Source organism: Humulus lupulus, chromosome 5, assembly GCF_963169125.1.
Source record: "Humulus lupulus chromosome 5, drHumLupu1.1, whole genome shotgun sequence".
NCBI classification, from domain to species: domain Eukaryota; kingdom Viridiplantae; phylum Streptophyta; class Magnoliopsida; order Rosales; family Cannabaceae; genus Humulus; species Humulus lupulus.
Genome location: NC_084797.1, coordinates 41,146,223 through 41,161,167, shown reverse-complemented (window position 1 = coordinate 41,161,167; position 14,945 = coordinate 41,146,223). Strand labels below are relative to the sequence as shown.

General features: G+C 41.9%; 1 protein-coding gene across 1 annotated transcript; it reads left to right on the top strand.

Moving 5' to 3' along the window:
- Positions 1-11,179: 11,179 nt before the first annotated feature.
- Positions 11,180-14,575, top strand: LOC133834775 (uncharacterized). Its single transcript, XM_062264519.1, has 4 exons — positions 11,180-11,241; positions 11,631-11,667; positions 12,194-13,839; positions 13,913-14,575. Exon 3 carries the CDS (start codon positions 12,195-12,197, stop codon positions 12,810-12,812), a length of 618 nt encoding a protein of 205 aa, XP_062120503.1. The 5' UTR covers positions 11,180-11,241; positions 11,631-11,667; position 12,194; the 3' UTR covers positions 12,813-13,839; positions 13,913-14,575.
- Positions 14,576-14,945: the final 370 nt, after the last annotated feature.

The window sequence follows — 14,945 nt, the reverse complement described above, 5'->3', positions numbered from 1 at the left end:
CTGCTCCCGCGAGAGATGCCAGGGAGTTTCTGCCCCCAAGGCCACCGCAGGTGTCGAACTCTGGCCGGCAAAATCCGGGTCCATCAACGTGCAGGCAGAAGAAGAGTCCTCGAGTACATTCCATAAGCTCGAGCTTTAGGTCTCGATTTTAAGAAGAAGAGATACACAAATTACAATGGAAGAACCAAAGGCTAAACCCACCTTGGAGAATATGCAAGAGGTGTTGAATGGCCTGCGGTAGGGAAAATCAATCACGCCTCTTCTTAAACGAAAGGAGAAAGGCTAAGAGGGTGTAGAAACCCCAATCCCTATCGATGATGAGAGGACTCGACCCTCCACTAGTAACAACCCTCGAGCAAAGCAACGTGAACGTCCCAGACAGGTGAAGCAGCCACAGAGGCCAGAGCAGAAGAACAACACTAACCCTCATAACAAAGCCAAAGTCACCTCTAAGGAGGAACCACCTGACCTAAGAGAAAATCTCAATGGAAGAAGGTCAGAAGTAAGGACGACACCTCCTATGGCCCCTCCGAAGGGTAGAGAGAAGAGAAAGGCCAACCCTACCGAGCTGATGTACTCTTTGAATAGGAGGCGGCAGGAGCTAGACACTGAGATGTGGAACCTTCAAAGCAAGATTGTCATGGCATCTGGAGGGCACATTACTGACGAAGAGTTCAACTACAAGTCACCCTTCACATGAGAAATCTAGTTGGAACGGCTCTCGGCTAACTTTAAAGAACCTCATATGACCCCATATGAGGGCACCTCGGACCCCAAGTACCACTTGGATGCCTTTAACGATTTAATGAAGCTGAGAGGAATCAATAACAAAGCAAGGTGTCAGTGTTTCGAGGTCACACTGAAGGGCCCTGCATACAAGTGGTTCATGAGGTTGAGGCTGAGGACCATTAGGTCATGGCAACAATTTTTCGACGAGTTTCTCCAACAACATCATGCCGTACGCGATTATACCTGTGATTATACCCTGCCGGGCACTAGCCTTGCTAATATTAAAGCAAGGTGAAGGAGAGAGCTTAATGAGCTACATCCATAAGTTCAACATGGAGGTGAATAAAGTGGGAAGCCTGGCCAAGGGAGAATTCAAGATGGCAATCACAGCTGGAGTGTGCCCAGGCAGTAAACTTTAGACGATTTCTACGAACGAGCACAAAAGTACATTCGTGTCGAAGACGGCCATGAGAACCTGAAGGCATCACTTCTCAAGTCCTCAGCCTCTGAAGGTTCGGATGACGCATAAAAAAAAAAGGTGTATGAAGGCCCAAGAGATGACCACCAGAGGAAGCACAAACATGGAGGTGATCCTAGGCAAACATCCCACACCTTCTACACTGACCTAACACATACTAGGGAGCATATCTTTGTAGCAAATGAGAATCAGGTTCCCTTCAGGAGACCCCCACCAATGAAGAGAGATAGGTCAAGGAGAGACCCTAGAAAATACTGTGACTATCATAAAGACATTGGCTACACCACTGCCGAATGCACTCATTTGAAGATAGAAATCGAAGAGCTTATACGCAGGGGACACTTGGGTAGGTACGTTCGCAAAGAAAACCAATGACCGAAGGAAGGAGTACCCTCACCACGGGCACGAGGTGCAAGGAGAAGTTAGGACCATCTTTGGAGAGTCAGGGTTCGGAGGAGAATCAAGGAAGGGACAAGACAAGTACACAAAGGAGTCCAGGCGAAGTCCACCTCTGTGCGTCTTAAGTTTGGAGCAACGCCCCCCCAAAGAATTTTAAGGGGGAGAATGACTCAATAACCTTCACCGAAGAAGATGCACTGGGTGTGCATTTTTCTCACCATGATCCCTTGGTGTTGACTGTACAACTTGCTAACATAAGGGTGCACCGGGTCTTGGTTGACAATGGAAGCTTCGTAGACATCCTATACCGCTCAGCTTTAGAAAAGATGGAATTGAACATCAGGCACCTATAGCCCGGCAATACCTCCCTATATAGATTTACAGGAGACTCGATACAGACCCTGGGTACAATCTAGTTGGCCCTCACCATGGGAGAGCTGGCCAGATAGACCACTGTAATGATAAACTTTGTCGTAGTAAGTTGTTCCTCAGCCTTCATCGTGGTATTAGGGAGACCCTCCTTGAGAGAATTGAAGGTGATAACCTCGGTATACCACTTGGCCATAAAATTCCCAACTCCTGGGGAGTAGCGAGCATGAAATGGTAATAGAAAGAAGTAAGGGAATGTTATAACATGCCCTCCGCACAGTCATGAAACCGTCAGAACCAATGGTGATGGTAGTGTAAGGGAACGCAAACCCGCGTGAGTTCAATCCCAAAGTTACTAAGGAGATCAAAATCAATGGTGTCCATACGTGCTTGAGAGGGAGCACTAGGTAAAGCTCCACTTTTAGTGTGATAAATCAAAAGGGTTACCATAGTTAGCCCCCCAACATAGTTGTGAGTCCTCCCCTCAAAAACAGCTATAGATTAGAGGGATAACCTAGATAACCTGATATGTAGTAAGAACAGTGTTGCCTATGTACTCTAATTATTTTTAATGAATATAATTTTTATTGGCATGACACCCTCCTCATTTACGTGAGCACATATCTAACTCTTGTGTACCTATCACCAATTGGCATTATCAAAGTGCATGAGCAAAATGATCAAAGTGCCCAACGAGATAAATCTCGCCAATCACTTGGGGGGCAGAGTACACAGCCAAATAGGGTCCTAAAAGAGACCCTTATAAAAAAAAAGAGGAAATAAGGAAGAAAACCTTGCAAGGTATCTCTCGAGTTCAAAAGGATTAGCTACCCTTATGAACATCAAGAGGGTTAAAAGGTCCTAAAGGAAGAGCCTCCTAATAAAGGTTGATACCTCCACGAGAGGCCTCAGGAAAAACATCCACCAATAAGCCTAGAGTGGCCACCAAGCTGTCTAGCCAAAAAGGGACCTAAAAGAGACCCTTCAAAAGGTCCTACAGGAAGAGCCTCCTAATAAGGGTTGATACCTCCATGAGAGGAAAGGCCTCAGGAAGAGCGTCCCCCAATAAGCCTAGAGCGGCCACCAAGCCGTCTAGCCAAAAAAGGTCCTAAAAGAGACTATTGCAAAAATAGTATTATGCATAATGATGAGAAGGATGCTTCTTGCAAGAAATAATAAGCGCGCGCAAAAGTATATAAAAGAATGACTAGAACCCAAAGGGTCAACATATCCTTATAGATACAATCAAGGTACACTAAAGAGAGACCTATCAAAACCCTTCGTGTGGGCTCAAAAGGACCTCAAGTATAATGAAAAAAGAGAGACCTATCGAATCCCTTTGAGCGGGCTCAAAAGGACCTCGAGCATAGAGAAGCAAAAATAAATGATCACATATATATATATATATATAAATGAGAAAGAAAGTTGCGATAATTTTGCAGGACTTGGAAAATTTCCAAAAAAATGAGGTTCAAATGAGCATACAACCAAATCGAATTAAAAAGTAAAAACTGTAGAAGCAAAATCTCAAGGCCTCCCACCGCGAGCATTCCACTTGGCCACCTTGGCAATGGCATGGTCACCAAAGGAGGAGAAATTGAACCTAGGATTCTGCCTCCACATTCCATAGAGGGTGCGCTCTATGGACTTGTACTCAACCTCAGCCAAACTAGCCTCCAGGAGAGTAACCCTCTCCTGCAACATCGCAGCCTTTGCTTCCGCTCTCCCCAAATCTGCTTCTAGGAGAGTGACCCTCTCCTACAACATCGTTGCCTTGGCTTTCGCTCTCCTCTTCTTTTTTGATGACGAAGAGGCCTTCGTTGGGGCCTTCTCTAGCTTAAGCTTGGGGTCAATAAGCAGCCCCTCGAGCTCCTGAACTTTGACCGCTAGATAGTCCCTTTCAGCGTTCGACGAAGAGAGGTCATGTGTCGAGTCTGCGAACTGTTGAGCCACTAGAGAAGTGTGCAAGGAAGCAAAAAGAAAAAAAAAGAGCAAACAAAGAACCCAAAAAAAAAAATACCAATGTAAGACGCATGAACTCACCCAGGTTGTGAAGTGCACAAGGGTCTCCCTAAGCTCTGCCATGGTAAAATTCCCGAGACCTCTTCACTCAGTCTCAGGAATACCCTCGGCGACTCGGGTATACCTTTGCACGTAAGGGGCTGCCATGCAACCCACCCAGGATGTCCCTTCCAAATCAGGGGCGCCTGAGTGAGCAGGGACAGATGACCCACTCAGCGAAGTTGGAGGAGGCGCAAGAACATTAGAAAAAGTGCCTCGAAGGACCATGATTAGTGGGGGCATGAGGAAGATTATCATAGTCCTTGGAGAAGGGCACAACGAAGCACCCTAGCATGGCCTGCGGACCGCAGGAATGAGAGGTCGTGTCGCGGTCCGTAGGGACAAAAGGAGGCCACCCACTGGGGGACGAAGATGACTGGGTTGGGCGCCTAGATTCTGGGGAAACCTCCCCAGGCACCCATTCCACATCACCCTCGTCCAAGTGAGGGTCGAATAGAGTTGCCTTCTTCTTTTGCTCGAAAATATGCCACAACAGATCAGGCTCCGAAACCATGGATAAACCATAGCGATTAAGGTTGGCCACAATGAAGAGATGAACAACCATTTTTTTAGTAGGGTTGGCATCGAGAGAGACGTCTACTGGTGCTGCCTCCGACTCAGGAACGTCAGGGATACTGAAGCTCTCTGAACAATCAAAACAGTTATCAATATGAGTATAAGTTCCAAAATAGCAAATTCAATGTAAAAGAAAAAAGCTTGAAGTACTTACTTGGGGATGAGCGAAAAATGTTCACGGACGGAAATGGGACCTTTCACAAAGACAAAACCCTACTTCCAAGAACCCAGGTTGGACACAAAACCCTTAATAAGGGAGACCTGAGAATTGGCTTTTTGCAGGAAGTAGAAACCTTTGGATTTAGGGGTAGGCATGAAATTATACATAAAGTGCACCTCTTGGGCCGTAGGAGCGCGATTGTTAAGCTCCACAAACGCCATATATAGACAGCTTAAAGTCAACTAGCTGTTAGGCACCAGCTGAAGTGAAGCAAGATCGAAGTGGTTGAGGACCATGACGAAGAACAGATGTAAGGGTATGGTCCCACCTGCCTTTAGGATGTGCTCGCTCATGGCCATGTACCCCTAGGGGGGATTATCGGCTCGGCACCTGTTGGAAGGAACGTAAAACTTGTACTCTTTGCGAGTATGATACTTATCGGATAATTCTAACAACCGATTTTCTGACACGTTGGACACGATGGTGGACGCCAACAGAGGGCCAGAATCTGGCTTCTCAGGAGCCACCTGTCGTCACATTCTCTTTGACATATTTGCAAAACCCAAGGAAAAAGGTGAGGTGAAAATAGGGCACTTTACCCTCCATTTTCTCCTTCTTGCGAAAGTCTTCCACTGACGCATTGAGTGTGGAAGCATAGAATACGGGTGAATTGAAGACAAGGGTTGAGGGGAACCAGGGGTGACCTCAGGGCTATTATAGGGAGAGAATGAAGTAGGAGGTTTAGGAGGGAGGTTTCCCTCCATGAACTCAAACTCCATTTGTAGATCAAAAAGGCTCACTTTAAGGCTTGCAATGTGATCGTTAAGGTCAAAAGAGAAAGGGACTCCATCACCCCTCAAAATTAAATCTATTTCGCTCTTCACCACCCAAATTTTATGCCTAAGCTCGGCCATGCGCTCAAGGTGACATATATGGGCCCTCCTCAAAGTGTCATAGTCTTGGAAAGGGTTGTTCTCGGGGGACCCCAAGTCTGAAGATAAGTCTACAAAGTCGACCCCCGGAGGAATGCTAGATGATCCCTCACATGCCATGAAACCTCGTCTCGTTGGTAATAAGGGTGCAAGTGTAGTTGAAAAGAGTGCTACAAAACACAAAGGAATAAGTTCAAAACCTCTAGACACAAGTGCTCGAAATGACCAACTACGGGCTACAAAGATGGGTATATGTGAAAGCAAGGGAATGTGTGTGGATTAGCTCACGAGGAGCTCCGACCAAGGCAACCCATCCCGAGTAATGGTAATTTAAATCCATTGAACATAAGAAAGGAAGAAAGTATACCTTGAGCAGGTAAAATCGAGCACCGTCGCAGTCGGAGGAATGCAAAGGGTCGAAAGCACCGTCGCGTTCGGAGGAATGCAACGGGTAAAAATCACCGTCATAGTCGAAGGAATGCAAAGGGTCGAAAGTACGCGTCTGCAAAAAGAAAGGAGAAAGGTGTTTTAGTCTCCTAGCACCTATATAGACGTTTACATAAAAAAAAAAAAAAAAGGGAATTTAAATAATAAGAGGAAAGAAAGCCAAAATGACCTTGTGAGGAATGGAACCCCTTACCTCTTGGAGGATGTGAAGACACAAATACCACAAAGCTAGGAAAAGAAAGTGTAGATATTATGTTTGAGGTGAGGTCTATTTAGAAGAAGCTTAAACTCATCTTAGTCGTTGAATCCAATGCTTGATCTATGGTAAAAAATGGAGCCAAACACGTACATTGGGATCAGCAAAGCCAAATGATAGGCTTACATTTAATCTCAAGGAATCATGAGGATCACCACCTCCGAAGTGTATTTTTATATACCACCAAAGCAAAGAAACACAATAATGCCACCTACACTTTGAAGACAACATGGCGAAGAGTCTACCAAAGCACCTAAAGGCCCTCTCCTAGACTGGGTGGCAAGTGTGGATGCTGAAATCTCCACACCAATGAAACACTCCCAACTCTTGTCTGAAGCCTCTCAAAGGTCCCGATGACCATGAATAAAGCCCCGTTGGTCTCTTGGAGCATTGACTCAGCGATAAAGGCATCAAACATGGTCTCAGCATTACCACCATTTTGGCCTTACGTCGTGCCTAACACAACCGTTTCACACGAGTGGTCCTGTGAGGCGCTCGCCTTGCGCTAGGACAATGATCTTGCCTGGGTAGCATCGCGAGACACTCAATCCGCGCCTAGAGATGCGATCTTGTATGGGTAACAATGCTAGATGCTCGCCTCACGCTTGACTCAGAGGCCTTGCTCAGGTACCTCTGCGGGATGCCTGATGTGGCTCATGCCTCCACCTCACGAGCCTGCGTCTCGCGCCACACCTCACGCGACACCCACTCGTGGCCCCTGTCACTGTCTCGCGAGGCAACCCACGTTGCGCACCAGTGTCTCGTGAAACAGCCCACGCTGCGCACCAACTTCTCGCGAAGCAGCCTATGTTGTGCACCAGCATCTCGCAAGGCAGCCCACGCTGCACACCAGCACCTTGCACCGTGGTCTCGCATCGCCTTGCACACCCGCCATAACCTCGCACCCTGTGGCATCTCGCACGGCGCGTTACCTGAGCCTCATTACACAAATGAGGCATCCTTCGCCTATCATTCAATGAAGGCACCTTTGCCCACTTGCTAAAGCACAATAACTTGCTTACACTAGCTCCTAAGAAGGACGTCACACACCTACCTTGTCAAGTGTTAGGAGATACAACAACAAGGCCAAACTGGCCCAAAGTAACAGAGGAGCACGGAGTATGTCAGGCCAGGTACGTACGTGTCTAGAAGAGCATAGAATGTCCACGCAAGATAAGTAGTGGTCATACGAGTAAGGTACCTAGTGTGGTCATCATCAGCCAATCTCTAACACTTGTACTAAACGAGTGGTGGAGGTGCATCCAAGTACTGAAGTTGAGGTGCTCTAATAAACCCTCGACATGTACTAAAACCGACCACCACGCTCCTGGCTCCACTACCATCTATAAACTGTATATGCAGGGTCGTGTCCCTAGGGACCATAGTGTACTAAGAGTCATTAGCACTCTACTATAAATATGACCTCCCTTCATCTGAGAAAAGGGAAAAAAGAGGGAAAATTTTGGGAGAATTTTGTAACCAGTCATTGTTAATGAAAATGGACACTCTACATTTTCTCTATTTTTCATTCTAAAATTTTAGTATTCACATTTTGTGTTCTTGAAAACGTAAGAAAGTTTGCTTGAAGTTCACCTGATTTGAATTTACTTCTTTTACAATTCATGAAGTCCTTGATCTAATTTAGTTGAAGAGTTCTTACTGTCAACAACTAATTGTTCAAAGTTTTAAGGTCGGAACTTCCAAATCCTAATCCAGCTTGCACTAGATTCCCAAAAAGCTCACAACTTGATGTTATATAAAATGTTTGTTTGACCACTGAAGAAAAAATTTCTTTGAAATTTATACCTTCCTTTTGAGTGAATCCTTTTGCTACTAACCTTGCCTTGAACCTTGTATTTTCAATGCCAGGTATACCTTCCTTTTTTTCTTCTTCTTCTGAAAATCCACTTGAAATCAACTAACTTCTTGTCTTCTTGTTTGTCTACAAGTACCCATGTGTTGTTCTTCTGAAGTGACTAAATTTCCACCTGAATCCATGATGCACTGTCTTCACCATTAATGGCTTCTTGATAGGTTGTAGGTTCTGATTTTTTAATCTCATTGGCAGTGGTCAATGCAAATGTTGTAAAGTCAGCAAAGCCAAATCTTTTAGGGGCTTTAACTTCTCTTTTATCTCTATCTCTTGTCAATTGATATTCTTTTAAACCTCTCTGATTGTCATCTTGTTCTATATCAGTGATTGCCAGTTGATCATCTATTAAACTTTCTCTATTTTGATTCACATCAAGTACCACACGATCAATGTTTGTAGTAGCACTAGCTTCTGAGTTGTCTCTAGTTTTCATTGCCACTTCATCCTCTTTAAACACCACATCTCTTCTTATTATGCATTTCTTAAAACCACGTTCTAAGCACCATAACTTGTAACCCTTAATTCCTTCAAGATACTCAAGAAACATGCACTTGATTGCATGAGGTTCAAGTTTTTCTTGTTTAATATGAGCATAGGCTAGGCAACCGAATACCTTTAAGTGATCAAAACATGGAGCTTGATATGTCCACTTCTCTTGTGGTGTCACAAAGTCTATTGTAGTTGATGGACAACCGTTAATTAGATAGCATGTTGTTGTGATAGCTTCTCCCCAAAATTTCTTTTCTAAATCATCTCCCTTTAACATGCATCTCACCCTTTCAACCAATGATCTATTCATTCTCTCAGCAAGACTATTCTGTTGAGGAGTGCCATGAACAGTATGGTGGCTTGCTATACCTTCCCTATTGCAAAATTCATTGAATATAGTTGTAAAAATCTGGTCCATTGTCTGTTCCCTGGCCTATTTTCTATGAGCCTTTTCCATTTGACAAAGGCACTAAAAGCTTCATCCTTGGCTTTCAGTAAGAAGACCCAAGCTTTCCTTGAGTAGTCATCAATGATACTCATAAAATAATTTTCCTGTCCAATAGTTGAGACTTTGGATGCTCCCCAAAAGTCTGAATATATGTTTCCGAGTTGTTGTTTTGTAGTGTGAGCTCCTATGTTGAAGCTTTTACCATGAATGTATTCCTCACAAAACTCCAATTTTTCACTCAGTTTTCCTTATGAGGCTTATTTTTCCAATTTAGAATTCTTACTGTAGAGGATGAAATCTAGAATCAAAGAAATCGATTGTCGTAGGCACTAACAACCTGTAGAACAAAGACAAACGAGTAACTGGGAAACTGGGGTGGTGCCGACGAAAGGCACTCTGATGGTCAAGTCAGTAATCTTGTAAACAAAAATAGCACAAAAATTGAAATAACATGTAAAATATAAAGTGTAGAAATAAAGTATGGGGTCCAAGAGATCAGCCAGAGTTTGGGAATTAGAATGTGGCTTTTAGTATTGAGTATAGCAGTCGTGTGTTAGGAAGAATTTGTTCCAATTATTCTCTAGTCACAATCGGTCTCTCTCCCCCCCCCCCCCCCCCCCCCCTCTTCCCCCCGTCTAAACCTTCGAGGTGTCTTTTTATCAGCCCCTGCTGAAAGTCGTCGCTCACTTCCTCATGGATCCTTGGAGAAGCGGTCTCCCCCCTATTATAGAGGAAGATTGCTACTTTGTTAGAGAGTGGACTCCTTCCACTTTGTCACATCATTTTGAGTAGTTTATTAGTGTTTTCTCTCTGCCACGTAGTGAAGTTAGAGCCCATCCTAATCGTGGATTAGTGCTAGCCTTACGGGTTCCAGATTATTGACTTGATTTGGATAAGTGCTAACTGCTTTGAATATGGGCTAGTTTGGTCCAAATTCATTAGAAAACCTTTGGGCTAGGAGTTGAATTTCATTATGAGCCCATGCTGTCATGTTAAGCCCAAGGTTAGATTTTGGGCTCTACAATTTGTCCCTACTCTTTGAGTTGAGTTTTACCCTGGTCAAAGAGTTTGAATTTTATAAATGCCAAACAATGCTTGAAATTTTCATTAGGAAAGCCCAAATAATGATGTACTTTATGAAGGCAAAAATTGAACTCCTCTAGAACATGACTATTACAAGGTAAGGTGAGGTGCATGTCCCATTTGTGTGTTTCATTTCGAGTCTGTGAAATGAAGTACGAATTTTGATCTTCTGTAACACTCATTCTTTGTGAAAGTTTTATTCCCCAGTGCTCGATTATCAGCAATTGAGTTTTAGAGAACGATCGTGATGGGATAACTTATCTGAAGCGAAGGTGTTCCACCAGGGCACTCTTCCATATTGAGCATTTGAATTTTGGAGTAGAATTCATGTTAAGTACTAACACTTGATCTGATCATTAACGCTTGAATATGAGTGCTCAACTATGACTTGAGTGCTTGACATGTCCCATTTAGTAGGCATGTATTTATGAGGGCATTAGTATTCATGTCCCATCCTAGGCACCAAGGTAGTTAAATGGCATGCTTGTGAATATTATAGGTGAACTCTACCACATTGTAAAAATATCATTGACCTTTGACCACTCAAAGCACTCAAATTAATAAAGAAATGCAGCAGTCAATCTATAAATAGTATTATAGCTGACTTACTCAAACTAATTTATTTTTAAGGAGACAACCAAAAATAAAAGTGACATGCAGATGGGCTCATGGATACTTATATGGGCTAAGACCCAATGTTGAATTTTTCATTTTGTAAGCATTAGACTACATTCAAAAAATGCTAGCAGTAGCATATTTAGACACGTGAAGAACATACGTCTAAAAGTAAAACACTATGTATAATATAATATAAATACTTATTTGGTTAAAGCTAACCATAACAATGGGGTGGTGACAAGTGGAGAGCTCTCTTTAATATTTTGGGGTCGTCTTTTTTGCAAATTTGGCTCTTTACTTCTTGGGTTTCGACACAGAGCAAGGTTCTCTTTCTTTCCCCAAAAATGGTTTGCTAATGTATAAAATTTTTAGCTTTCAAGAAAACTTTCTGCTTCTTATTGCTTAAATACTTCTCTATCTGCTTGAAAGATTTAAACTTGTTGTTTCTTGAATTTGTTTTTGGACGAACTTTTCTGTGTTTTGTTCTTCATAACTCCTTGTGTTTTAAGAAAATATTTGAACTGTGTTTAGAGAAATCCTTGTCATGCCATAGCATATATATATATATATGTATAGATTTGATTTTGAACTGTGTATTTTTTTTTTGGAACCCTTGTAACGCCAATGCATAGCTGAAGTATAAATACATATATACCTTAGACTTGAGATATATAATCCATCATAAATTTTTGGTCTCTTTTTTTTTTTGTAGGATCAAAGCTTGAGGGGCCCATCTTCGTAGTTTTGAGGTTAGCTTTCTTCACCATTTTTTATCATGTTTTATGACTGATGATTCTAATTTTTTTTATTTTGTTTTTAGGTTTTGTTCTTGACTTTGAGTTCTCTAAATTGTTCTTGATTTCTAGACAACTTCTGAATTTTTTTTATCTATTTTAATTGTTTTATGCTTTCATGGGCTAGTTTGTGGGCCTGGGTTTCGAATGTAAGAGAGTTGATAGCTAGATAAGTTTGCATTCCATATAAGTTGACTGTTGGTGTTTCTCTTTTGTTTTGATTTTATGGTATCCTTTGTCGTGGGTAGTGTTGTCTTTAGGGTTGACTGCTAACATGCAATTGACTGCCATGTTGACTTAATAGCCTTCATTTTGTTTGTATGTTTATTTTGAGTAGTGAGCAAACAATGGAGGTTGACTGCCCTTTAGTTCATATTTGCTTGCTTGGGTTGACTGATGCAAAATATTCTAAAGTCTTGTGTAGAAGAGATTGATTCCTCTTTGCTTTTGCTGTTGTACTCGACTTTTCGTCGATTGTTAGGATGAATAAGTTTTTCGTACGTCATACGTTGAGTGGTGAAATATCTACTTCAGAGAATATAGAGTCTCATGAATTGATAGTTATTGACTCCACTACAAAGGGGAGCGATCATTACATGGAGGATTCAGAAAGTGACCCCTCTATAGAAGATGCTAAAAGTAGCGAAAGGTCTGCAGAAGATGGTTGCTTGACTGAGGATGCTGATATTGGTGGACTTCCAAAGGGAGTCCCACTCAACCCAGTTACTCTTTCAAAAAACCAAGATTATATTACAAAAGATATTGGTGCTACACATGTTGGTATGCCAGGAGAAAAATCAGATATGATAGGGTATGTGTTTGGGCTATTGGGCGATGGATGGGATAAGTGTCAGGTTGAGTGTGTAAGTCAACCTACGGGGTTTCTCAACATAAACCCTATATGTACCTTGACTCGCTCTGATATAGAGAAATGGAGAATCGATTATAGTATACCTTCGAGCATAGAGATGAGATTGTCTAGATCATATGAGAGAGCTGACTGGGAAATGGGAGATTGGGTGTGTCTCTACGAGATAGCCTTTGCTATTGGATTTAGGTTCCCTTTTTCTCCTATTGTGACTAAGATACTTGAATTTTAAATTATAACTCCTGAGCAACTTATGCCAAATGGCGGGCAGTTGCTCTTAAGCCTAGAGCTCTTTGTTGAAAAGTTTGGGATTTTGGTAGATCTTGAAGTTTTTAGGTCTTGTTACTATCCTAAAGAGCATGATAAAGAGAAGAGTCATGTACAAATCCACCTACGCCCAAAGAAATCAGCATTTGTGACTAAGTTGACTGCTGCTAATAAGCCATAATTGAAAAATGCATATTGCTTCTTTAGAGGAGACAATATGTTTGGGTTGAGTGAGAGAAAGTTTCCACTTTATTGGCGTATTTTAAGTGAGTGCAATGTATGTGCCTCTATTATAATTACTACATTGTATGCTCTTGAATGTTAACATGTGTTAATTGGTGCAAATAAAGAATTTGCAGCTCCTCCTATTGCAGACAAACAAATTGATCAGATTATTGAAGACATTCTTTAAGTGCCAGAAAAGGGTCATAACTGGAGAGAATTACTTTTAAGGAATCGTCTGCAGGAATCACATGTTGAAAGTCACGAAGGTACCTCTGAACTTCAGTCCTCCTAACATATTCCCATCCTTCTTCTCACTTGATCTTTAGAGAAGATTGGAGGTCACTTTCAAGTTTTGAATCACTTGGCAGAAGAGCAACATGCATTTGCAGATGAGATGGCTGAAAGGAGTGTATAAAATACCTAAAGCGAGCGATGAAATGGCCAAAGTGAAGAAGACATCAACTAAGACACCAAATTGTGGCTTGACCAATGGAACCAAACATTCATCTGAGATTGAGGTTTCTGATACCACCATGGATGAAACTTCTCTTGGTTATTTTTCTACTAAGAAAAGGAAGGTCAACTTCCTTGATCTTGATGAGGTTGAGGAGACAGTGCTCCGAATTCCACACACTGTTTCAGCCTATTCGAATTCTCCCTCGATTGAAGGTCACATAGGGGGGCTTCTTCATCCTGCTGACTGAAACTGATTGATGGAAATTTGTCATGTTGGTGCTTTTAACTATGCGGTAGCTGAGGCTTACAAGGTAAATGCATTTATTCTACACATTATTGTATTTGTTTGACAATTTCATTCTAATTTGTTTGTTATGCATGTAGGCTATTCAAGCAGTGCTTTTCTTGCATGAAGACCATGTTGCCATGGATAAGAAGATGAGGGCTCTATCAAGTGCTAATGCCTCCCATCGGTCTAAGATTGGAAAACTTGCAGATTGAGAGAAGAATGCTCTAGCTCTTGTTAAATCTCTGAAGAGAGAACTTGATAGCGTGAAGGAATACTTTGCTCGAACTCAACTGTAGTTAGATGTTGAGAAGAAGAAGGTAGAAGATTTGGCTGATAATCTAAAAAATTACTATGTTGATGTGGTCCAGACTCGTGGTGAGCTAATGACTAAGTATAAAGAAGGCAAGTATGTTGATTGGGATGTGGATGGTGAGATAAAGATCTATCGTACTCGTATGGGTTTGGACTCTGATCACGAAGAGACTCTTGTTGGATCTGAATGCCTAAAAGATATTTCAACTGTGAATGGTGGCGAAGTCACTGTTGACCCTGATGATCTTGGTATCTATTTAGTTTCTTTTCATGCTTTGTTTAGTAGTTCATGTGTCTTGTGATCAGTTTATTAAGACGTTTTCCATGAAGGTTTTACCTTTTGAATTGTTGGTTGTTTATGAAGATGAAAGCAAGGATAAATATTTTGAGTGTTTTCGCTTAATGAATGCTAGAAGGTTTACTTTTGACCAAATTTACAATATCAATTTCTCTGGATTCTGAGTTCTTGAATTGAATCGATAGCATTTAAAATTACTTGACTGCTCGTTGTTAGGATGATTCTCTAGTGTGAGTGATGAACTTGGTCATGAAATTTTGCTTCAGTTGTTGTATGCCTAGAGAGTACTACCTAGGGCGACTTAGAGTGTTTTCTGTTGAGTTAGACAATGTCTCATATTATTAAAGCAGTGATAAATTCTTACTTTTGGCTAGATAGTATTTTGGATACTGACTGATGGTTGTGCATCTCTCACTTATCTTAATATCTATTTTGGATGTGTGAACTAACATGTTAACTTTTGATTGTGCCCATTGTAACTGAGCTTTTGAAAGAAAAACTCATATTTTCTCCTATAT

Coding starts and splice junctions, on each gene's coding strand:
- LOC133834775 (XM_062264519.1), top strand. CDS start 12,195: ATGAATAAGTTTTTCGTACGTCATACGTTGAGTGGTGAAATATCTACT.